Source organism: Nasonia vitripennis, chromosome 3 (assembly GCF_009193385.2).
Source record: "Nasonia vitripennis strain AsymCx chromosome 3, Nvit_psr_1.1, whole genome shotgun sequence".
Lineage (NCBI taxonomy): Eukaryota > Metazoa > Arthropoda > Insecta > Hymenoptera > Pteromalidae > Nasonia > Nasonia vitripennis.
The window spans coordinates 13,845,565-13,869,057 of NC_045759.1; the positions used below are offsets into that span (position 1 = coordinate 13,845,565).

Genomic DNA, 23,493 nt, shown 5'->3' on the forward strand with positions numbered 1-23,493 from the left:
TCAAGATCGATTGATACACTTCCTAGCTGCTTTCTCCGCGCGCCCGCGCAGCTCGACGGCGATCGAGAGTAAAAGCCGTCCCGCGGAGAAAGAGCCGCTCTGCTGCTGGCGTAGCTCGATCATCGGTGCGGAGAAAGGTGAAAGCACTCTCTCTCTCTCTCTCTCTCTCTCTCTCTCTCTCTCTCTCTCTCTCTCTCTCTCTCTCTCTTGCCTCGCTCTCTGTGTGTACTCATACGCTTCTTTATATAGCTATATACGTGTTCGTCTCCGCGTTTTTACGCGAGAGCGCATCAATTTTCGTTTGTAATGTACGCGGTCGTCGTAATTCGGCGCACGAGGACCGCGAGCGACGTAACGCTGTGACCTTTTTTCACGAGGGGAGTGACCAGAGCCCGTCAGGTGAAAGCGAAGGTTTTTTTCGTCGAGTCTTTCTCCGAGAGAGCGTTGCGTAATGTACACGATTACCGAGGCGGCGAAAAGAAAGTCACTGGGCTTCCTAGTTGGTTACGTTCCCTCGCGCAGAGAAAGGAGACGACGGCGATGCCTGGTAATAGCCGATGAATTATTTATGGAATTAGGAAACGAGACCCGCGATGTAGTTCATCGAATGAAGATTCGCGCGGAAGAGCGGACGATTTCTGTGTGTACTGGAGAAGGGCGGATGTAGGTGTTTACGAGCAGCCGTCGACGGCTATAGTACGGTTAGTCGCACCGCGAGTATGATTCAGCGCTGCATCAGCGAAGGGTCGAGAAAGAGAAGGAGCCGTAGACCCCGATAGCGGGCGTAGACCTCGGCTGTTATAGAGCAACGCGGCGGATCGAGTGACGCGGCTCTCTATACGTATAGCGCGTGTTTTTTAAACTCGACGTTGTAGTGTATCAGCCCGCTCTGATGTTGGCCAAGAGCGAGTCGAGCGATTTTTCGCCTGTTTTTCAAAACTCCCCGATCGCCCACGATTACCCAAGTGCATTATTGTCGAACGGATGAGTTGATTGTTCACGCGCAAAATCGTGTAAATACGCGTTACTTAAGGTGAGAAAAATTCTCTTTGCACAATCGAAAGGTCAGCCCCGCGCGCTCGGTGCATGAGAAAAGTTGCAAAATCGATGAGGCAAAAGGAGGAAAAAAAAACTTTTTACATCACCGAGACCTTGTGTATACATCTCTTGGAAAACATCTGCTGGACTCGATTATTGTTGCACTGGCTCGGCGAAGGTCGGCTCTTTCCCAATATTTTTCGAAAACTCACTGCGGAGCAAAGTATCAACAGAAGTAAAACTAATCGAAAATGAAGTTTTTCCGCGCGCGAACGGAAACAATACTAGCACACACACACACACACACACACACACATACATACACACCTCTCTCTAATCTAGATAAATCGAGCGGAGTGTATAGACGCTCCTGCAGGCGCACACCGCTTGCGCAACTCGCTCGCGTATACGTTTCCCAACGCACGGAATGTGGGCCATCATCGCGCGAACGAGCGCGCGCGCGCGCGGCGAAAAACAAGCCGCTCGGTATTCCCCCCCTTTCTTTTCTTTCTTTCGTCCTTAAAAATATACGCGTCAACAACGCGAGCGAGCGAGCGAGAGCGCACGTAATTTCGCCGTTACGACACAGACACGCGCAGTAGCACAGAGGTGTTTTTCGCGCACGGCCGATTTTCGAATGCGCGCAGTATACGTATACAGCTCGTGTGTTTGTTATGTGACGACGGCGCGCGGCCTGAAAAAGGTTCGTTCGCGCTGCTTATTACGAAGACACGCGCGCGGGTTTATCCGGGAAGTTTTCGTCTTGTTTTCTGTGCCACTTTGTTGCAAGCGCGCTGTTTGTTTCGCTGGATTGAGTACAGGGTTTTTTTTTGGATGCGTTGCGCCGCAATGTTTGTGTTTATGAAACGACTGTATTTTTGTATTACTCAAGAGATGATTTTTGTCGCTCAGTTATATTATAAGTTCGTACATCAGTTATTAGCTGTGTGATAACTGTACGCCTCTCGTGATACGGAGGAAAACAAACAAAGTGGATTTGGCACCCTTTTTCCTGCGTCTATCATGTTCGCCATCGCTCCCTCAGGTCGTTGACAACTCAATGCGCGAATCCTCTCCTCGTCAACAGGTAGTACGTTTCGAAAAAGCGCGCTAGCTGCGCGGGCGCCATCTCGGCGATTCGCGCGGAATCAGCTGGTGGTCCGCTCGCGGTTCGCGATCGCGAGATGGTGCTCGCGTCGCGCGCAATGTCAATGTCAGCAAGCACGTGAGCGGCGGGAAAATCGATAGCGACTCTCTCTCCCAGTGTCAAACTGTGTGTGTGTGTGTGTCCCGCAGCTTCTCTCTGGGCTTTTTAGAGGGAGAGGGAGAGCGACCTTCACCTTCAGAGCGGAGAGGGGCGAATTTCCCGATTATTCGAGCTCGCGAAACCGAGAGTCACCCTTGGCCGGGGAAGGACGCGCTGCATGAGTAATGATTTTCGAGGGGCTGCTGCTGTACGTGCACGTCGTTTCGATAAGAGTCAACGGAACCGATCGACGTCTTCTTTTTTTTTGGTTCGATTCGCGAGCCTCGGAAAATTAAAGAGTCAACGCTGCTCTGCATACCCAGGTATAGGCGCAAGCAAGTCCTAAACGGAGTTAACCGTTGCTGCCGGGCTCAACCCCCGCTGCAACGTCGGGGTGTCCCATTACGGTATCACCGAGGGAATCGGCCGATGATTTTCGCATAATAACTCGAGAGACCCTTGCCTATACATAGAGCATATCTCCGTCGCGTTGCAAAGAGGACACGACGTCTAGAGAGTCATAAAACCCGGCGCTCGAATCGCGCGCGCAGGTATAACGGTCGGTACCATGGGCGGAGGCAAGGGTCCTCTTCTTCACCGTCTGGAAAAACCACCGCTACACCAGTAAATTATCGCAGCAACCCTCTCTCTCACGAGGATATTTTTTGCACTCAATTATTTATACCACCCCCCGCAGGGTCAGTCGATTTTTTGCACCGAACTTTACAATAATTTCCTTCTCACGCGCGACGACGCAGAAAAAAAACATGGAACCGGACGACCACAGCTGGACGAGGCATTTCGAGGATTTACGCAGTCCCACGGAAACAACACACCGTACGCGTATTATAATCGTCTCGGCGGGGGGTCGAACCCATCTCGTCAGTCAGAGCTAGAAGACAGCAGCTAAATCAATCGCGGCGAGTCCACTGCACTCTCATGCAACAGTAGGCAGCACAACCAACGCAATAACGAGAGAATGTACATAATTCTTGCGCACCTCTGTTATCAGGGCTCTCATCCTCGGCGGCGTCGGTAACAAGGATGCTGACCTCGCAGACCTCCGCGGGATCGAACCTCAGGGCGGCCTTGGGACTACCGGCCGCGCGCACTATCACACCCGCGACCTTGCTCATGACTGCGGTTGCCCAGAGAGATACAAGCACACGAGGGTTGCTCGTCAGCGAGCCGCGAGCTACTGACTACAAAGACGCGACGTTCTGCCTAGGCACGGAGAGAAAGAGTAGGTCCATATCAGCTGTCTCGAGGGTAGGGGGCTGAAACGAGAGGCTGTGTAAACTCTGTGTGTAGGCTTATACACGGGAGGGTGAATGGGGGGAGGACGTGTGGAAAGTGAACCGGCGTGTATTCGCTGGCCGAGTGCGCAAGCGTTGACTAGCCGGCGCGCGCGCGCAATTTGGACGCTCTACCGATTCTTTCATGTGTGGGAGATTAAAGAGATTAAAGTATTTATGTGCTTTGCTTATCGCTGTTCCATTTTTTCCGCCGCAGTGTCGACTCGCCTGTTGACAAGAGGCGGAGAGTGTATAGCATCGCTGGTGAACTTGGGGTAATCGATACGAAGGGTGTCGTGTTATAACGTTGATGTTTTTACACACGAAGCTTTACACGTGGCTTACCTGAAACAGAAAGAAAAACACAGGATATAAAAAAAAGTCGAATAATCCGGACGGCATCGTCCGCATGTGCGCACAATATCTCTACGTTCGAGTTTCGCGCGTCTCGTTACCGACGCGACTCCGCCTCCCGCGAGCGCAGAAACTCGCGGTCCCTGTCGTACCGACTCGAATTCGCGAACCTGCTGGCGCCGCGCAACGGCACTACTGCGAACCTCCGTCGCTGATAAGCGTACACGACAACGTGCTCGGAACACGTGCGCTCTTCTCTCCCCGACGACGTCGATTCAAAGATTCGTCTCTCTCATTTGTGAGGTTATTGGTTATAGACGAAAATTTCGAGTATAGGACTTCGTAACCGCAGCTATTTTCAGAGCTTGCGAAAAATTCGAAGTTTTCATCAGTGCGTCGGGATGTGTGTTTAGGAGCTTAGTCGGAGAAACTGGAGCGACGAGCTTCGCTCCAATTAAGGTTTACGAGTTCATCGAATTTCGCCGCTCGCGCTTGTGAACCTTTTTACGATCCACTCTATAATCCTGTGCGCGGCCCATTTTCCCCCTGTCGACTCGTGGCCAATTAAAAATTTCGTTATACACGCGCACCTTTTCTCGAAAGCAGGTCCCGTTCAATTGAATAATCCGAGCGCGCATAAGCATGCGCGCGGCTCTAAGAAAAAAAGGAGCAAGCACAAGCTCTGCGAGTATAGTTCGGCCCGATTATATTGCGAAAGAGGAGAAAAATCCTTGCAGAAGCTTATACAACTCTCAGTCTGCCTGTCTTATGCCGAAAACGAAACCGGCAACGAAAGAAAGTCCGTATAGGCATATAGCTACTCAGGTGCGCGCTTGCGAGAGAGTCTTCATACACAAGCGAAGCGAGAGTATAATACGCGCGAGCGCGCCACCTTGGCGCTGAGTTACACGCACTCGCGGCGGGTCGTTGACCGAGCGCGAAGGAAAGTGGGACACAGCAAGCGCGCGTGTGTGAGCGACTGTGAAAGAGAGGCTAAATGCACGAGGCCTTGAGATTCGCGCTGACGCATTGCCTACGTGTGTGTATGCAGTGCGATGTTTGCGCCGAACTATTTATTCTCTCACTCTTGTGCGTATTTTTCTTCTTCTTTCTTTCTTTCTTGTACACACAATCTAGCTTTTGTCAATTGGAGAGAAGCGTTTGATGCGCGCGCTCGAGGAGGTGTTAATTTACGATTCTGTGTACAGGCGCGCGCGCGGCTCGGTTTCTGCTGCGGGTGTGATACGTTTTTTTTCCTATACGCGCGGACACAATTCAGCGATAATCAATCGCTGCTGCCGTTGTTGCTGTTGTTTCTTTCGAGAGAGTAAAGTGGGTCGAGTATTGTAGGATAGCAGCCGCAATAAACTCGTCCTGCCTTGTATTATTACTCTCTCTGCTAATCCCTCCTCGGCTCGCAGATTAAGCTCATAATACGGCCATAACGCCGCAGCCCCCTCCGATTCCATTACACCGGCCTCTATGCGCACTCCGGCTATAGTAGCCGTAAAAGCGAGAGACGGGACGAGCTCTCGGCTCTATGAAGCTACAGGCGCGTTCGGGTCCCTTTGATCAGCCGAGCGCGTGTTTCGCGCGCCGATCGCACGTCCGCAGAGCTTGCGGCTTTAAAATTAGAACCGATCGGTTGTCCGATTTCGCGATCGGCACACGCATAATCCAACCTCGTTTCGAATCCTCGCGCACTTTTACTTCTAGAGGAAATGGAAAGAAGCGGGGTATTTCGAAAGGCGCTGCGGCGGTCCACCTTTTATGTAAGCTCTCTCTCTCTCTCGACGCGAGCTTTTACATAAGGAGAGCTAGCTGCCTGAGATTTCCGTAATGACCCCGATACGCCGATGGGGTTCAGCGACCCGTGAGGAAATCCGGAAAGAAGGACGCGTAGTCGATGCTCGTCTCGCCCGTGGGAGAGAGTGCGCCGCCGCGTGTACAAAAGTGGGTCCTCGTGGGTGATGTAAAAGCGAAGGATCGTGAGAGGAGTTCTCTCTGCGCGTGCAAGGTCGGCTTGCATCATATCGCTCTCTCGAGCGCACGCGCTTGATTTTGGATTATGTACTGGCGAGCGCAGCGCTATTTTGTAACGTCGTCGCATTTTTTCTCGAGCCACACCTGAGAGAGAAAAACTACGTAGCTCGGTGCAGCAGTAGCAGCAGCAGCTCGAGATACAAAGCAGACGTTTACGAGCGCACAGGTGCGGAGGGAAAATCTCGCTGATATACGATCGCTCTAGAATCCGAAGCGACGTTCGAGCGAAACGAGACCGAGAGCGTGTGTGTGTGTGATTTTGTGAAAGTTCTCTATGGGTTGCGCAACCGCTTAGAGATTACGATTAGGTTACGAGCGAGGAGTATTTATTTTTATACAAAATTGGATAGTCCTCCTTTGCATTTCGCCCGAAAACTTAGTTTCGTATTCATAAGACACGCCGTCATCATCCACAGAGAAAAAAGCGTAGCACGTGCGCCCTGGCACAAAAGCTCTGAAAAAAACAAGGAAAATCCACAAAGCTCGCGGGGCCACTCAGCTCAAAGACACACACACACGCTGACATAGACTCGCGTCGATCGGAATCTTTCTCTCGCCGTGTGGAGCGAAAATACGACGCACACACATGCATACCCCGGGCAACACACGTAAACGGCAGCGAGCTACCCTCTCGAGCTGACCGGGTTAGAGGTCGAAGCTCGACGCCCCCGAGTTCGACGAACTCGCGGCGCGAGGTCATGCGAGGGGGTGAGCTGCACTGACGTCAGAGCTGCACGTGGAGGGCTGAAAACGGGGTCGAGCCGCCGGGGCAACAGCCCCATCCGACGAGAGAGATATCCTACTCTCCCCTACTACTCCCCCGCCGCAAGCTCTCCCGTTCGTGGAGGGGAAGATTCCGATGATCGTGGATTGGCCTTTTTTTCGGGAGTGAAATCTGTTTTCTCATATACAAACCGCATAGAAAAATTCAGTTATTTTCCAGCGCGGCGGCGCGACACGTATAATAACACAGCTATAGCTGTTTTTTTTCTTTCAAAACTCGAAAATAAATCGCCAGGGTCAGATCGCGGCGCTTACCTAACGAGGCGCGCGCGACACTAAAAGCGAACGAAAGCAGCAGCGTCCTTGGAAGACGGAATCGTTACTCGCTCGGTTCATCGACACCGAACGAGGATACGCGTGCATGCGCGTGTGTTACGCTTTTTCTTCTCTCCGCGCTCACCTGTGTGTGTATCTTTGTATACGAGCGTTTGTCATCATCGCGATAAGCCGAGCTGTGTCTTCTCGCGAATTTTTCTGCTTCCGGAATACAAGGAGCCGCGCGATACAGTTTTTATGCGCGCCAGCAAAAGTGGGACGCGGCGGGCGAAAAACAAATTTATCGCGATGCGATTTCGCGATGACCCAAACGGGCTCGCTTAGCGACAGAATATATAACTAGGTTTTTTTTCTATTTGAAATCAGTCGAAGACGGAAACGAGTAGACAGTTCTCGCAACGCACCGATTGTTTACAAATAATACACGCGCGCGCGAAAGGAAAGTTCGCGCATTGCGGCGTCGATGGAAAGTAAATTAGCGACTGCCGTGTACTGCGCAAGCGGCGAAAGTCTCTCTCGCGTGGAGACTACTGCTGCTGTGTCTGTAATTTCGCGCGCTGGAAAGCTATTGCGGTTTTCATTTCGCTATTATACTCGGCCGGCGGCGTGTAACTCTCGCGGAAATCAGATGGCCGAGTTTCGATGATTTTACGTGTCGGTTACTACATCGTCTGCTGCAGTCGCCCGCTTTTTATAATTGAATAATAGCCGCGCGCGCACGCGCGAGCGGCCCGATGACGGAACTTTGGAATTATTATCGTTGCGCGGAGAAAGGGGAACGCGGAGCGACCATTGGAAGTTATGTCGCTCTACATATTGAGCTGTAATCGCTGTAATACACGGTGTAGCGGGCGCGTGTGTGCACTACTCTGTATTTTTACAATATCGTTTTCTCTCTGCGCTAAGAGGCAAAAGTTTCAGCGTAAAATTCATAAACCGCGGAAATTAAAAGCACAGCCCTCGAAAATCTCGCGCGCGCGAATTAAGCTCTATAAAGCGCGCGCACGTCCTAGAGAGCTGTATACCACTCCGAAATACAAGAGCCACACTTTACGCATACACGTGCAGCACACCGATGCATCTTGCACGCGGTAACTGAGGAAATTCGCGAGCGCGCGTCCTTCGATTTTCCGGCAAACGGGGCCGCTGATCCAGATATAGGAAGCGACCCCGTGAACCCGTGCGCTGTCCTGGAGGGAGGTTATGCCACGGGGTGAACGGCACGTCGCCGCGCACCTGACCCGAGCTGCACGTATGCATGCGTGTATTATTCGCGAAAAGTAGATTTGAGATTCTCTCTTCTTATATATTATACTGCACGGATGAGATTTTCGTTTCGGAGATACACGAGTGCAGATATAGCTTTTCTCGAATAGCACGTTTTTTGTTTAAAAGTTAGATGGAAAAAGTACAGACCGACGTCAAGAGTTAACTCCCGCGCGGTCAGAAAAAAACTCGGCCCCGTCCTCATGACGAAATTTAACTTTGATTTTACGACGCTCCAGGCTCGGCTGTGAAAAAAAGGGTTGCGTCAAAAAAAATCTCCCGCACAGGACGACGAAATGTGTCATCAGAAAGTCGTCGAGTTTCCGCGCGCTCTGGCGTATAACGGTGCAGAAAAAATCGCCGCCCCCGCTGTCCTTCCGCAATAAAATCGGTCCATATAACTGTGTACACTGCTGCAGGCCTCTCCCGAAAAAGGGATTTTTCCCCCGGCGACAGGGCAGTAAAACGGTCCGTCCTTAACGGGTTTAAAAAGTCCCGGGAGTTAAGCGACGAGTCCCTCTCCCTCCCTCCCGACGACGACGACAATAATTGAGCTGGCGGTCGTAAAATCGCGCGCGCCGGCCGAGAGAGGCTCAAAGGATTAGCGAAGGGTTAAGCCGTCTTAGGGCGTATTACCGGCAAATGTTTTGGCTCTCGGTCGTTTGCGAGTCAGCAACGGGAAAAACTCCACGACGCGGACAGGGCCTTTGTTTTATTGGGGGGTGATATATACATCGGAGCCAAAGGAGGACCATTTTTACCCTTTTTTTCCTGCACAGCCCGAGGGGCAATAATACTCGGCGGTCCAGCGCGACGGCCGTTGCCGGCCGTACCGTTGGCTTTTTATGGCGATATTGCTTTATATTAAGTATGTCAAAAACGGTAGGCCCGAGCGATTTTTCCGAGAGGGAAGGAGAGAAAAAAAGGGTCAAGGGAGAGTTATGACGGGAACTTTTTTCCGGCGTGCGCGCGGCTGGCTCGAGTTCGGCAGGATTACGGGGATTACCGTTAAAAACGTGCGTTTCGTTCGCTTGAATATCGCGCGGTAAACGTAAGCGTTTCCATTTTGCGAAGAGTTTACGATATCTAATCCGGAAACCAGCACTGGAATCTCGACAAACCAATGAGAGCAGGGAGAAAGAAAAAGTACTGCGCCATTTCCACCCTCGCGTCCAGATATCACGGATAACATCGAGGGGGGCGGGGGGGGGGGGGAGTGGAAAGAAACGAAGGAAAACGAGGCCGATCCCTATGCGGAGACCTAATCAGGACACGGAAAAGGCGCGGGCGGACGTTTAACGCTATATAGCTCGCTTCGGCTTGATGCTCGCGCGCGCTTGCGAGTAGGGGGAGAAAGCTCGAGGTCGCGAGTTCGTTGACCGAGGGGGTGCCACTCACCCTAACTAGGCTAACTTTTGCCTCTCCTCTACGCCACCTCCTCCCCCTCCCCCGACAACCTATCTCTCCTATACCGACTTTCTCGCTTTATTTTTACGCCTCGCGTGATATCTCGCTCGTGTCTTTTTTCTCTTGCGCTCTCCTCGTGCTTTTGTCTGGCGCTTTACTTTTCTGGCTTTTTCGAGTTTGTTATAGGTTTTATTACGGGATCGACGGATGTGTGCAAATTGACGGAGCGACTGACGCCGTGAGAAATGCATAGGTTTCCCGAAAATTGCATGCTATAATAATCGCGTTATACAGCTGCAGACCGCTGTGATTTAATTATCGGCCCAGCGAGAAATAATGCATCCAACCGCTGCTATTATTACAGGCCATACCTCCAGTTCTCGCGCGCAAAAAATCAGATATTTTCCAACGAATCCCCAGTCTCTATTTATACACCCATTTCTTCCTCTCTATTTCTATCTCCGTCGCAGCGGCTAGCGACGAGAGCACGATTACGCGCTATGCTATTTTCGCGAAGAGCCGCCGCCGCTACAGAGATGATTTACTCTATTGAGGCCATCCACCCTATGTGCGCGACGCGTGTTGGTTTTTTACTTCTCGTTATCGCGCTAAACAAGAAGAAGCGGAAAAAAAGCCCAACCCCGAGAGTCAACGACCTATTCACCCCCCCCGCGGAAAAACTAAGCCGCACGCACGCGAGTCTCGAAGTGAAAAAAAGAGCACACGTACGTACCCACCGAGAGAGAGAGAGAGAGAGAGAGAGAGAGAGAGAGAGAGAGAGAGAGAGAGAGAGAGAGAAAGAAAGAGAGAGAGAGAGAAGTTATGATTCGCGCTGGAGAGTAGAAGAAAAAAAATCCCTTTCAGCCGTATCTGGAGCACTACGGAGGGGAATCGCGGGCGACAGGTTGCTATACTTAGTCGGGGGGAGAGTCGAGGCTCTCTCCGGGGCTGCTGCTGCTGAAAAGCCCAGCTGAGGGGGTGGAGGGGTGGCTGGCGGGATTCCGGTTGCCCTCGCTGGGTCAGAGTTCGTTGGCCTCGACTCGACCGCCCCGCACATACAGTGTGATGATACGGGGGGTAGGAGTAGGTTCCTTCGCGAACTCGGGGAGCGTTGAACTCTCGTGGACTCGTTCGGATTCCAACGGGGCTGCTGCTGTGTGTTAATGCTTTGTTTTTTGGGGGGAGAATTTTCGTGTCTAGAGAAAACACGAGATCATCGAGCTCGGATCATCATCTCGAAAAGAAGAAACGGCACGTGGTTCGCGACGACGGAAAGAGCGAAAGTACACACCGCGTCCTCAGCTCTCTCTCTCTCTCTCTCTCTCTCTCTCTCTCTCTCTCTCTCTCTCTCACGGGACAAAGTGAAAGACAGACTAGGACGCTTAAAAAAGACTCTCACAGCATCCGCCGGGCCCAAAAGGCCTCCGCCGCTACTTTCTCGTTTTCCCTTTCGCGCGCGCACACACACGCTCTTACTTCCACTTTTACTTTCCGCGACGGGGCCAGCTCAGTCGAGACATTGGGCAACTCCGAGGCCTGTCGCGTCATCCGGTTACCGAATACAGAGAGCGAGACAGAGAGAAAGGATGATGAGCGTTTTCTGCTTTCTAAACACGCCGCAGCCGAGGATAGACTTCTGCTGTGTATACAGTCGTGCCGAAATAATCGATGTAACAGCCGCTGTAAGAGTTCGTTGCACCTGATTATGGCGTACTTTTTTTCGAGCTTTTCTTTCGTACACAGATATGTACCGCGGAATATGGCATAATTTCGAGCTTGCGTAACCTTCCGCGGGGTTATTAAAAATTCTCGTATATTTTTTGGTTCTCCCTCGATCTGCGTTGCATAAAGAGATCCGTCTGCGAGTGCAATCGAGGGGATAGATACCGTTAAATACAAGAGCTTTATCAGTCTGTTACACTTAATTTCGTTTATGTTTAGATAAGCCATTAGAAGATTTTTATTTCCGCGCGATTTCGTAACCCATTTAGCGCAATTGTTATCGAGCATCGGACTCGTTCGAAATCCCGATAAACAATAATAATCGCTCGCGCCTTATGCTTATATTATTATTTCCACGATCGCAGCGCGATAGAAATAGGCGAAACGCGTCGGAAACCGTTCACTCTTTTTTTTATCAACACCGCTATTACAGCCGTGTTTACAGTGCTCGTTCTACACTTCGCTCTGAGCTATAGGCTCTCTCGGTGCAACTGGGACGTCGGCTATTAACACGAGCAAAGTCAAATAAAAGCGCGGTAAAGTGCCGGTGCTGCGCTTTCTAGAAGCGTCTGTGTGATGTTTTTCACGCGTCGAGGAAGTTGCGTAAAGCCTGCGAGCAGCCTCAAACGAGCTTCACCGTATATAGGTTCGTACGATCCCGCGAAAAAAGCTCGCCTGTATACATACAGACAAAGCGATGATCGCGGGGAGAAGAAACACACGAAGACAGCGTCCGATAAGCAGAGAGCGAGAGCAACGGAGCGCTGCGATAAGAGACTCTCGCGACCCCGTTCGGGGTTACTCACCTTGATGGCGGGGCGCTCGCGCAAACTCTCTCCCTCACTCCCCTACTCTCCCGTGTACACGCTTTTCCCCCCGTGGAAGGCAGCGCGCTTGCGCTTGCGCTTCTATCGGGATTATTCGGGCATCGGCTTGACCTATTGAGCGCTGCGAGCGAGTTCTTATTCTTCGAGTGGAAAATCAGCCGATTTAAATTCGTGTCTTCCAGAGCTTCTTTTGTGTTGCGCTCGAAGAAATAGGAAAAATCCGAGCCGCCCAATAATCCGGCGCTCCTAATCGCGAACGCGAAAAGCGACAGCGCGTATAACAGCGAGTTCACTCGAGAGGAGTCTGATGCCGGAGTAGCGTATAGGTATAGGAGGGGGAACAGAGAGCGAGCGGCGGCGGCGGCGTCGATCGAGGTCAGAAGCGCCGGGAGGAGGAGGCTAGGTCATTGCCCGCACTTTGGCTTTTGAGGTTAGCGAGCAACGTCATCGCGCAAGCCGCACAAAATTAGAAAATTCACCAAGAGAGAGATGCGCGAGAGCTCTTTCGTCATCGCGCCTCTGTCTCTGTGGGTCTATGCGACTCTTCTTTTTTTCATATACCTATACAGGCTGCCGATTAAGCTCTTGCTTTCTATAGGCTCTTGCAATAGGCGCGCGTGGCTTTTCGTGTCTGTGGTTTCGAAATTCGACCTGACTAGATGGGTCGTGTATACGCAAATCCTCGCGCGAAAAACGTAGTACGACGATATGAAACTCGTAATGCATCTGCGCGTTCGAGGTAAGGTCGATCGGTCGCACATTACAGCGTTCGCCTTCGCTCTCCAGCTGCGAAAAACGTGCGCGTGTCATCTTATGCGAAAGAAAACGTTCTAGAAAAACGCACAACGCTCCTCCTCTTTTTTCGTCTTTCCTCGGAAAACAGCGCACTAAAACCGTCCTCCCTAATCCTCCCTTGGGAAGCATCTGCGTAGTCCGGAGATCGACGAATACGCGAGCAAAAAAAGTCACATAAATCCGTAAAATTTCGTCCCCGCGTCCGCCCCGGAAACATGCTTGACTCCCATCATAATACGGAAAAAGCGGCCGAGCGTAGCGGCAGCAGCAGAAAAAATCGGTCGTCTCCAATAAAGCCATCAAAAAGGGGTTGCGCGAAAAAAAATCGTCCAAACTGCCGCCAGACGGCCGAGGTATGCTGCGCTTTATAACGGCGCGGTTGTAAAATACCATGAGGCCCCGCGCGGATAGCGCTGTATATTTATGCGAGCTGCATAGTGAAAGCACGTGGCTGCAACGCGGCGAGAGTGATCGGGGTCCAGTGTATACTTTCTCCGCGGGCATAACAGCTCTCGTCGCTTTTTGTTCTTTGTCTCGGATTTTTGTCGCATCGCCGAGGGCTGGCTTGTGTAACCGTGAACGTATAAAGGGATAGGATTTTTCTTCTCGATGTTGCATGAATATAGATAACAATGTACCGATCGGTAGTGCTCCTATTCATTGCACTATTGTAGAAGTCACATATCTCTCTCTCCTCCCTCCGCCTCGTCTCGTCTCGTTAACGTAATTCACTGTCGCTCGCGTCGTTGCGTAAGTGCGAGAGAGTGCCGCGGCAAAGTGGGCGAAAAAAGTCGCGCTTTTAGACAACGCGCGCTGTACATATACGTTTGCGTCTATTATAAGTGCGCGTATGCGTGTTTCGGTTAGATCGTTGTGCAACGACAACGAGAGCTGATTTATCGCGAGCGTTGTTTATCGGGGAAGTTTGTAGGCGTCTTCTGCCGAGGTATGATTGTTTGTTTGTTGACGATCGGGTTTATTAATCTGTTTTCGCCAGCCGCTCGATTATCTCGCGACGGGTTCTCTGTGTTATCAGACAGTATAATATCAATTTATCGGCAGGAATCAATATTTTCATCAGGAAAGCGTGATTAGGCGAAAAATTCCCTTAGCATGTTATGAACGAACCCGTTTAGCAATTCAGATTACGAAATTAAGTGCAGCACGAGCTCCTTCTGTAGGTATCCAGGCTCGAGTTTTCTCGGCTCTCTCAAATTCGCTCACAATGCGTACCTCACACACACACACACACACACACACACACACACACACCTGGGTGACCTTCGAGTGACAGATAGCAGGTGGGGATTATCCGCGCCTGTTACCATACAGCCTAATAGCCGCTGCTTAAATAAGGGGAAAAGCTCGACTCGCCAATACACACACACACACAGAAGGAGAGAGAGAGAGAGAGAGAGAGAGAGAGAGAGAGAGAGAGAGAGAGAAGGACGGATAGATAGATAGAAGCTCGTAGACCCAGTTGGAGTTCGTTGAACTGGCACACACGCGAGTTCAGCTCACGGATATACGAGCGCGAGCGAGCGAGCTTGCACGAGCGCGCTATATAAAAGACGGCGTGGTAGGGGTATTATAGGCGGGCGAGTGGGGGAGAGCGAGCGCGCGCGCTCAAGAGAGAGAGAGAGAGAGAGAGAGAGAGAGAGAGCGTTTGCTCGGTTAATTTCATCTTGCCCCAGTTACGGGCCGAGCGAGGCAGGGTGAACGAACTAGCCTCGCGCCAAGGCCCCCGCGACCCACTTTCCTCGCCTGCGCCAACCGAGCCTGTATGCATGTGTGTGTGCGCTTGAGTGTGTTGTATAGACAGAGAGAGTGACTCTCTGCACGTAAGAGAGAGAAAGAGAAAAGCTATGTGTACGATGATCAGGAGATGCCGAAAATCGTTACGCGTGAAAGTGATACACTTTTATCCCGTTCTTATCTCGCGCGGTGAGAGAGCTTCGCACACTCTCGATCGTTAATTACTCTTTTCGGGCAGCGTTACGCGTCCGCGTGGAATTTTTGCGCGGTAAACAGGAGGATCGTGGAGAGAGAGATCGCCCGCGATTTTACTTTCATTATCAGCGCCCGATGTCTGAGGCACGAAAACAAACCTATGACTCGCGGTCGTAAATCCCAGCGAAGACAGAATCGAGTTCTCAACGAAATCGAAAGCCTCTCTCTCTCTCTCTCTCTCTCTCTCTCTCTCGCATATAAAACATAATCACACAAGACGGAGGTGTCGTCGTGATCCATCTCGAAAAAATCCCCCCGCACACAGCCTCCGAAAAAGCCTGCAAGCATCGCTCACACGGTATACGTGTGACGTGTGCACAGAGAGAGAAAGAGAGAGAGAGAGAGAGAGAGAGAGAGAGAGCGCGCAGCGGAGAGCGGCGAGCGGCGGCGGTGGGGGAAAAATCGCTAGCGCGAGTATAGCGAGTGGAAGGCCGTCCGAAGAGGGCAACGAACTAGCCTCCTACCCGGCCGTCGCGACCTACATTCCACCGCTGGAAAGTGAAACTGCTGCCGCCTCCGCTATAGCTAAGCGCGCTTGGCGGCTCTTGCTCTCTGCCATCGCGGAGAGAGAGATAGAGCGACTCTCTCTCTGCACTGTTACTTTTTCTCTCTGCTATTACACATGCTTATTCTCTCGGCGTCCGTAATATTTTTGTTTACCCACGAGGATGCACCAATAAGTGAATATACGCGTAGTGCGTCTACTCACCGGCTAAGACTCTGCCGAGTAGGTTCTCGCTGTCCTGAGGCCTGTAGAGGTTGCTCTGCTGCTGTTGCTGCTGCTGCTGCTGCTGCTGCTGCTGCTGGGGTTGCACCACGGGCTGCTGGTGCTCCTTCTCGTTGTCCAGGGGCTCCGGGACGCTGAGGATGTCGACGGCTTGGGCTCGACAGCAGCCGCCGTCCTCGGCGCCGCGCGCCTTGTACTCCTGCACGGTCATCGCTTGCACGCCGCACCAGTCGTCCACGCGTCTGTCTATCATATGCGTTCACCTCTCAGCTTTTGCTTGCCTTTGCGTTCTCCGTTTTTTGTTTCTATTCGTTCTCTTGTACAGTTTCTTTCCGGCGCGCGTCTAATACTGAAAGCTCTCCAGTCCAAGTGTCGCAAGCTCGTGTTGCGGTGGTTCCTCAGCGAAGGCACTACTCTTTGGTCCTGGCCGGGAAACACTCCGCGAACGATGACAGCTTCATGCTTCGCACGCAATCTTTACTCGAGAGAGAGAGAGAGAGAGAGAGAGAGAGAGAGAGAGAGAGATAGAGAGTCCTGTCACTCACGACTCGTCACAACAACAATGACAACAACGACGACGACGATAAAGCGAGATCTCTGATAAATATGTATTTTTTTTGTGTCGCCTCGAATATCCGTGGAGAGGAGGAGCGAGGGAGAGAGAGACCGCGTGGCCGAGCAAGCGAGCGTCGAGTTGGTGGTTGTGTTGATGGCGTGCGGTGCGCTGCGCGAGTGACTTTGCCGCCGAGTCGGCGTATCGCGAGTTCGCGCGCAAGCGCAACGCCAGCCAAGAGAGTGAGAGAGAGAGAGAGAGAGAGAGAGAGAGCTCACTCGCGCTGCTCAGCAGGGCTGTGTAAAGAACGAGAGGGAGCGAGAGAGAGAGAGAGAGAGAGAGAGAGAGAGTGAGAGATAGGAGAGGACGTGTATGTGTGTGTGCGTTGGAGGGAGAGGAATGGACCGAGAGTATGCACGTCCGCGCACTGCACTCGCTCTCCACACTTGTTGTTGCTCAGCTCTCTCGCTGCAGTGTTATGTAGGCTCGGAGCTTCGATGGGCCACGTGCTTATGGTGTTATAGGCCGTTGAGATTTTTGGTGTCATCGCACTGAGGCAGAGCTACTGATTACGGTTTCTTGTTTCTCCTGGGAAATCTCAGAGGCGATAAGATACGAGCTTTGCCGTTATTCTCGGAAACTCGGTTTGGATTTTCCCTAAATCACAGCTGTGCGCTGCAGGAATCGATAAGCGCGCAGCTCATTAGGATCAAGGACCAAGCGGATATCCACACAATAGCCGCTGATGCGAAGAAGATTCATAGGAGGAATGCGGAGCGACTCTCTCGGTGGCTAGAGAGAGAGAACGCGATAGCCTCGAAATCCAGAGCGGCCGCTGGCCCGCGCAGGAGTTAAATTTAATGCCTGACGGACATAGCCCCTCTCGAGCTTGCAAGCTCTAGATCTACTCTGTACTAAGCTATGCTGCATACTCTCTTCTCTTCGCGTGCGCGTTTTCAGGGGAACGTTGATTTACGCTCGTTATCGTAGCGATGAACTCGTTGTAAAAATCGAAAAATCGACGTGGAAAAACAAATTTCGAGGAGTCTGTAATCAAGCGACCATTCATCGAAAGAAGCTTTAACGCGTCGGCGATCGCTAGATACGACACTGCGGGACACCCGTGGCAGCAATCTCGAAAAGTCGCGCGCACGTTGCATTGCCACATCATACAGCGCGCGTATGCGATGAAGTTTCAAGGGGCTGCAGGTTTGCGAAGTAATTTTTTTATTTGTTTGAGTAATAGCGAAGGCCTGTTTGAGAGAGAACAGCGTTGGGTCGCCAGCTGTTGTTATACAACGAACACTTGTCAAAATAATATAACAAGCTTCTGGTGAAGGCTGCTCCGAAGTTTATTGTTAAGTGCAAGAAAGCTTTATGTAATAGGACGTTTCAATCGAAAAATAAACACGAGAAGCTTCGAATCAGACACGGATTTTATCTGCGTTTTATCGATGCCTCACGAGGCTGCCTCGGGCCGTCACGGATTAACGGACGCCAATGAGCTCTTACTCAATTTTGTTAATTCGTTACTGTTTTTTTTTCCAACGCGCTAATGGCCGCTTTTATCCTTGAACGATGATGCCTCACTTTTCCAACAACCTTTATTTTTTTTTATTGATTCGTCCAAAGTAGCTTCCCAACTTCTGAAAGTCATACGCACATCCAACTTTCTCTTCTCGCAATGTACGCATCTCGGCGAAAATTTTCCAAATCCGCAACTAGCCCAAAGCCCAAGTCCGCGTACTACTCATCATCTGCGACCACGAAACAAAAATAAATAAATTCGGGCTAAGTATCTGCGCCCACAGTGGCAGCCTGAATAATTTACAAGCCCATCATTACTTGCACTAATGAATGTTAATAAATATATTATATTCCAAGACGAAGCTCGCCTTTGGCATGAGAACAGCGAGCGTCTCTCGAGCTACAAAGCTGCAGCGTTACCCTGATGCGATATTCGGGGAAACGGCAGGTATAGTGCCGGCCGCTCACAAAGCGTGCAGTTACGGGTTTGCGGGCAAACTTTACGGCTGCGGTTTGGACACTCGTTGTGTGCGGCCTGGTCGAGCTCATAAATTTCCCGGCCGAGTAGAGAGCGCTCGTCGTAAATCAAAACAGACGCGTATACGGTAGTAGCGATGAACAAGTCCGATGACTTTTTCTTTCAGGATTTTCGGCTGTGAGTACAGCGCATAGCCCTCCAGACACGCACAAAGTGAGCGTCTCGTGCTGCGACGCCGCGTACCGCTGTCAACGTGCAGACGCTTTTTTCTCGCTCCTCGTCTCGCAGCGAGAGATGGGTATATTTAACGGAAAAACTATTTTCCAGGTAGAAAAGTGCAGGCAGAGAAGAGAAAAATCACCGCTCGATCAAAATCCATTTGCGTAAAAGCTTATGTGGCAACGCAGAGCTGCGGCGCTTACGAAAACGCGCGTTCGGACTAACAAGACTGTTCAATTAGTTTATTTACGCATAGAAATCGTCGTCGCCACGCGGCTGGTAATTAAGACGCGCGCTCTTGGGATTTTTCGCAGCTCTTGCGGCACCGCGCGAAATCGGCTCGTCCTCGACGGCCCCGATGAATCTGTGCCACCCGCGCGCAGAGAGCCACTGCGTGTTGCTGCGGCAACCAACCCGATCGGAGCTTCCAGGTTATTCGCTGTGCTGCAGCTATTCGAAACCGGAGTTTTCCCAATCGCTGCGGCGTTGATTACCCGCGAGAGAAGCTTCGGTGCGCGACTTTTCGATTGCGTAACGTTTTCGAATTTCGATTCCAAGTCAAAAATCCGTTGCGGATTTCGCGCTGTATACTCGCGCCTATTCGGTTATAACGCCGCTCGCCGCACAGACAAAGGCAATTCCAGGCGGCGTTGCGCAAGGAATTCGCGCCGGCCCTGAAAAATGCACTGCAGCGGCGATGGCGGCAGACTCGGTGTGGGTCGTGTGTATTATGTCTCCTGCGTGCGTCGGGTCGAGGCGAGGAGAGGAAAAAAGGCACCGAGTCCTACGCACAATCGGCCGTTTAACCTGCGCTGCTACACGGAAAACGCATTTGACTCTCGCTCGCTCGCGGTGTGTCATTGTGTCCGATATTTGCGCGCTGCTGTATTTCTTAATTTGCCTGGCGCAATAGATCGCCAACCCGATTCTGTCCGAGCTAATATCGAGGGTAATTTATCAATGGAGCTGTGTGTATACGTGTATAGGCTGTGGCTGCGCGTGGATAATTGTGGGTAACAGGGAAATATATGAGAATTTTCATTTTTGTCGCACGCGGCGAATTGCCGAAAGGGTGCTGTAGTGTAGGCCTTTTGCGTTGGTGAGATATGGGAGTTTATGATTTATACCGTTGGTCTTTTTTATTATTCGGTTTATAAAATAGAGCTTGCTTAGTTATCGTACGACAGTAAATAATAGTTGCTACGTTTGAGGGACGATTTAATTTTGTCAATAATCTCGGTCCTTATCTTTAGACATCGTTTATAAATGAATCCGCTGCTATAGAATCTATAGATAAATTTAAAAAGAGCCACTGACCTCCTGCACAAAACCAAGTACCATTCATCAATAAATAACAAACAAATCCTTATCTAACTCACACATCGAACCAGCACTCAACGCTTATATCACGCATCTAAACATCCTGACCCGCACGTCGTTTGCATAAATTACTCTTAGCCGCTGCACGCGATACAAGGAAAATTTCGCGTGAACACGTGAGCCACCCCATCTCGATGCGATTTTCACGCTAATTATATACAGCGCAGTTTCGACGGCGACGTCGCGGTTACTAGCTGTACACGCGGGTATAAATATAGCATATGCTGCACTTTCCATTCGTCACCGTTCATTAACTTCTCCCGAGGTGACCCGCCAATATCGATAATTTATTTCCGCGTCGTTTTCGCGGATTTACGCTATGGCTTATTAGCCAACGAAATTCCGACGGGATATTTCGCGTTACATTCGTTGCTGCGATTTTGTGCACTGTTGCAGGAAGTGAATTTTCGCGAATTGCGGTAGAGGATGAGTGGCTGCTTTATCGAGTGGAAATTCGAGTTTACGATTTTGTTTTCGAATTTCTCCTATAATCGACGACTCTCGAAGCTTACGTTGTATAAGCTTCTTTCTGCTCGGCGGAATATTGAAAAATTTTGCAAAATTCTTCGCAATCCCGCACATAGAAGCACTACTGTTTCCAAACCGCCTAATAGAGCCCGAGGCTCTTTTCATTCGCCAATCGCAAATCCACCAAATCAAATATCCCAGCCTCCTCTCCGAGAAAACGCAACAAATCCTGCATCGGCGCGCGTATACCCACAGAGCTGCAATTGCGACAGCATCTCAACGATCGACAGCCGCGCTCTCGTATATAGGTAGACGCATACACACGCTCGAATTACGCGGCGCCGTGCAAAACGGGCAATTAGCTTACGAAAGTTCGTTGTACCCTTCGGCGCGATTTATCTCGCGCGCGCGAACCACGTGGGCCGTCGCAGCAGCAGCAGTATATGTCTTTTACTCCGCACGCGCGCTCGGGCCTGTCTGGATTGTGTAGAGAGACACTTGCGAAAGTGATGTCTGTGCGCGCAACGAACTAACGCCTATACGTGCCTGGGCTGAAAAGGTGAGATCGGAGCGTTAACCATTTTGGTCGTTGCGAAAATCGCTCGACTGCGTGATTTTTCTCGAAACGAAAAAAAATCTTGCGCGTACTGACCTGGAAATGATAAGAGTATACAGCCGATGCCCCGAAGGGTCAATAAACGATTATGCACAAGTTATACGGCCGACGCTGTTACGTGTATGGGTATTATAAGTGCGTCTCTCTCGATCGAGTAGTTCGGCGTATACAAATGACCCGCGCTACGCCCTGTAGTTATACAAGGCAACTACTCCGACGGCGACGGATGTTTATCAAGGAACCTGTGTTTATTTCATCGACTTGCATTATACACAGCCCTGATGCATACAGTTGCAGGCAGCCGATCGAGTAATGGACTCTATTAGCCGCACCGAGAGATATGGTCTCAGCCGTTCGATTTATAATACTCCGGCGCCGATACCGATATAATTGCATTTATAACTTTTTCAACTCCTTCGTCCGATCGATCCTGAAATCTCTTTGTCTCTCGCGCCGCTCGGTAAGACCGTTCGAAGTATAAACACGGCTAGAGAGAAAAAAAGAGCAGCTGCAATTATGCATTGCGCGGGAGTCGTCGACCCAGTGAAAGCACTTTGATATTTTTCCCTTCGGCGTTGTGTTCCGAGGATATAATATCGCGTGTATATAGGTATATAGCAGAAGTGGACGACAGCAGCGCTGCGCTCGCGGCTCGTTATACTCGAGCTGCTCTCGCTGTGTGTGAATGTACTTTCCCGCACTTTCGGCCTAGTTTCGCGCGAGAGCAGCGCGCTTGATTTTTATGGTAGGGGAGGACGTCGACACCGAGAAACTGCTGTTATACGATAGCTACCGTAGCTGCAGTGCGATGTAGCTTCGAGATTGTGGTTTTTCGCGTTTGACGATCGACGAAGACGTTGCAAAATTTCAAATCCATATCACCTGACGCGTTTGTGAAATAGTCATCGATACTCTCATCGAATAATTTTCTATCAAAGAAAAAAAAAAAAAAAAAATTCGCGAAAAAAAAATCGCGATTCCCCGCAAAGCTGCAAAACTCCAAGTTTCATTGTCTCCCTTCGCGAGAGCTGCGAGTTCATTGCCCTCCGCACACTCGCAAGCGTCAAAGTGCATACCACGTCTCTCTCTCTCTCTCTCTCTCTCTCTCTCTCTCTCCCTCCCTCTTTCACGGTAGTTACACTGCGCGTACACGCATAGCCCGAAGCTTAGCACGCGACAAAACCTCCGTCTTCTAGCTGGACTTTAATGGAGCAGAAACATCGAAAAGTCGCGCAAGCGGCTTGCGATAAGCTATTCGAAAGTTTCGGCTGTAACACACGCTCGCTGCGCTGCACACATGCCCTAGAACGCGGCGATATACCGTACGTTTTTTCCCTACTCCGTCATGAGCGCGCAGGGTTGAGAATGCGCTGCGCGCGCTGTAATTTATGCGCGATTAGCCCAAGAGAGCGGCGCCTTTCTTTGTTGCGCGCGCGCGCGAAAATATACGCAGCGTGTGTATACGCTCTTGTCTAATCGCCTCTCGCGGCTCATTACTAATTCAGTTAGCCGAGGGTCACTCGAGTGTGTGTGTATACGCGTTTTATGGGATTTTTTTGGGTCGGCAGCTCTTGCCACACTACTGTTATACCGCACAAGGCAGTCTCTTTCGATTATTTCGCGCGCGTGTGTGTGTGTGTGTGTGTGTGTGTGATTGCCGCGGATCGGAATTATTCGTCGCGAGACTGATATAATATCGAGTTTACGTACGCTCGTATGCGGCATAAGCGCGGTGTGTGATGTAAGAGCAGCCTGTGACGAAAGGCGACGTAGTGCGAAGCAGCTGATCGTAAAGCGACGCGCGATCATGTCTAATCCTCGCGATACGACTCTTTTTTTACTCGACGCTCGAAATTTCCGCGTGAGAGCCTCGCTGGATGACCGATAGGCGATCGTTGTCATCGTAAATTACTTTTGATAGATTTATCAGCGATAACACACATCGACATGAACGTTGCGAAACTCCCCAAAACACTCCCTCCGACCCTTATGACTTTTATGCGTGTCTAGCGAGACGATCGTGACTCAGCGCGTCTGTAAAATCTTCTTGTAAAATAGTCTCTCTCTCAGCTCTCTCGTGCGCATTCTGGCACACGATCGTCGAAAGCGCGAGTCTAGAGCATAGCGGTAAACTTAGAGCCCGTGTCGTGCGAATCGGGGGAGACGAGCGCCGCCGTTGCATGCACCTATAACATAAACTTCGGCCTCTATGCGCTGCGCGAAAAATGTGCCGCGTGTATACACGGGAGTCTTAAGCAATTTTCGCTGCTGCTGGTGCACGAGTTTTCGAGGAGTGTATACAGCCCTTTTTCGCTCTGTCGACCTACATGAAAAACGATTTAACTCCTATTAATGGGCTTTGTGCAAGCTATAGGTTACCGGTGCCTTCTTCGGAGATATGCAATCACCGCACGCGCGCGAATCTTATATTTATAAATGTAGTTATTACTATGTGTAAAGATA

At 50.8% G+C, this 23,493-nt stretch overlaps 1 protein-coding gene across 3 annotated transcripts in view; it reads right to left on the bottom strand.

Annotated features, from left to right (window-relative positions):
* The window catches only part of LOC100117176 (ecdysone-induced protein 75), a 134,138-nt gene that overhangs the window by 46,627 nt on the left and 64,018 nt on the right, over nt 1-23,493 (bottom strand). The window contains exon 1 of one of the 3 annotated variants that reach the window (XM_031927954.2): nt 15,772-21,981. The exons of 1 other annotated variant lie outside the window; for it this stretch is intronic. In XM_031927954.2, coding sequence (XP_031783814.2) covers nt 15,772-16,042 — 271 coding nt within the window. In that variant the 5' untranslated portion in view covers nt 16,043-21,981. Of the gene's footprint in view, nt 1-3,284; nt 3,480-15,771; nt 21,982-23,493 lie in introns of those variants that run through there. One more of the 3 variants, XM_031927955.2, reaches the window with a different exon arrangement.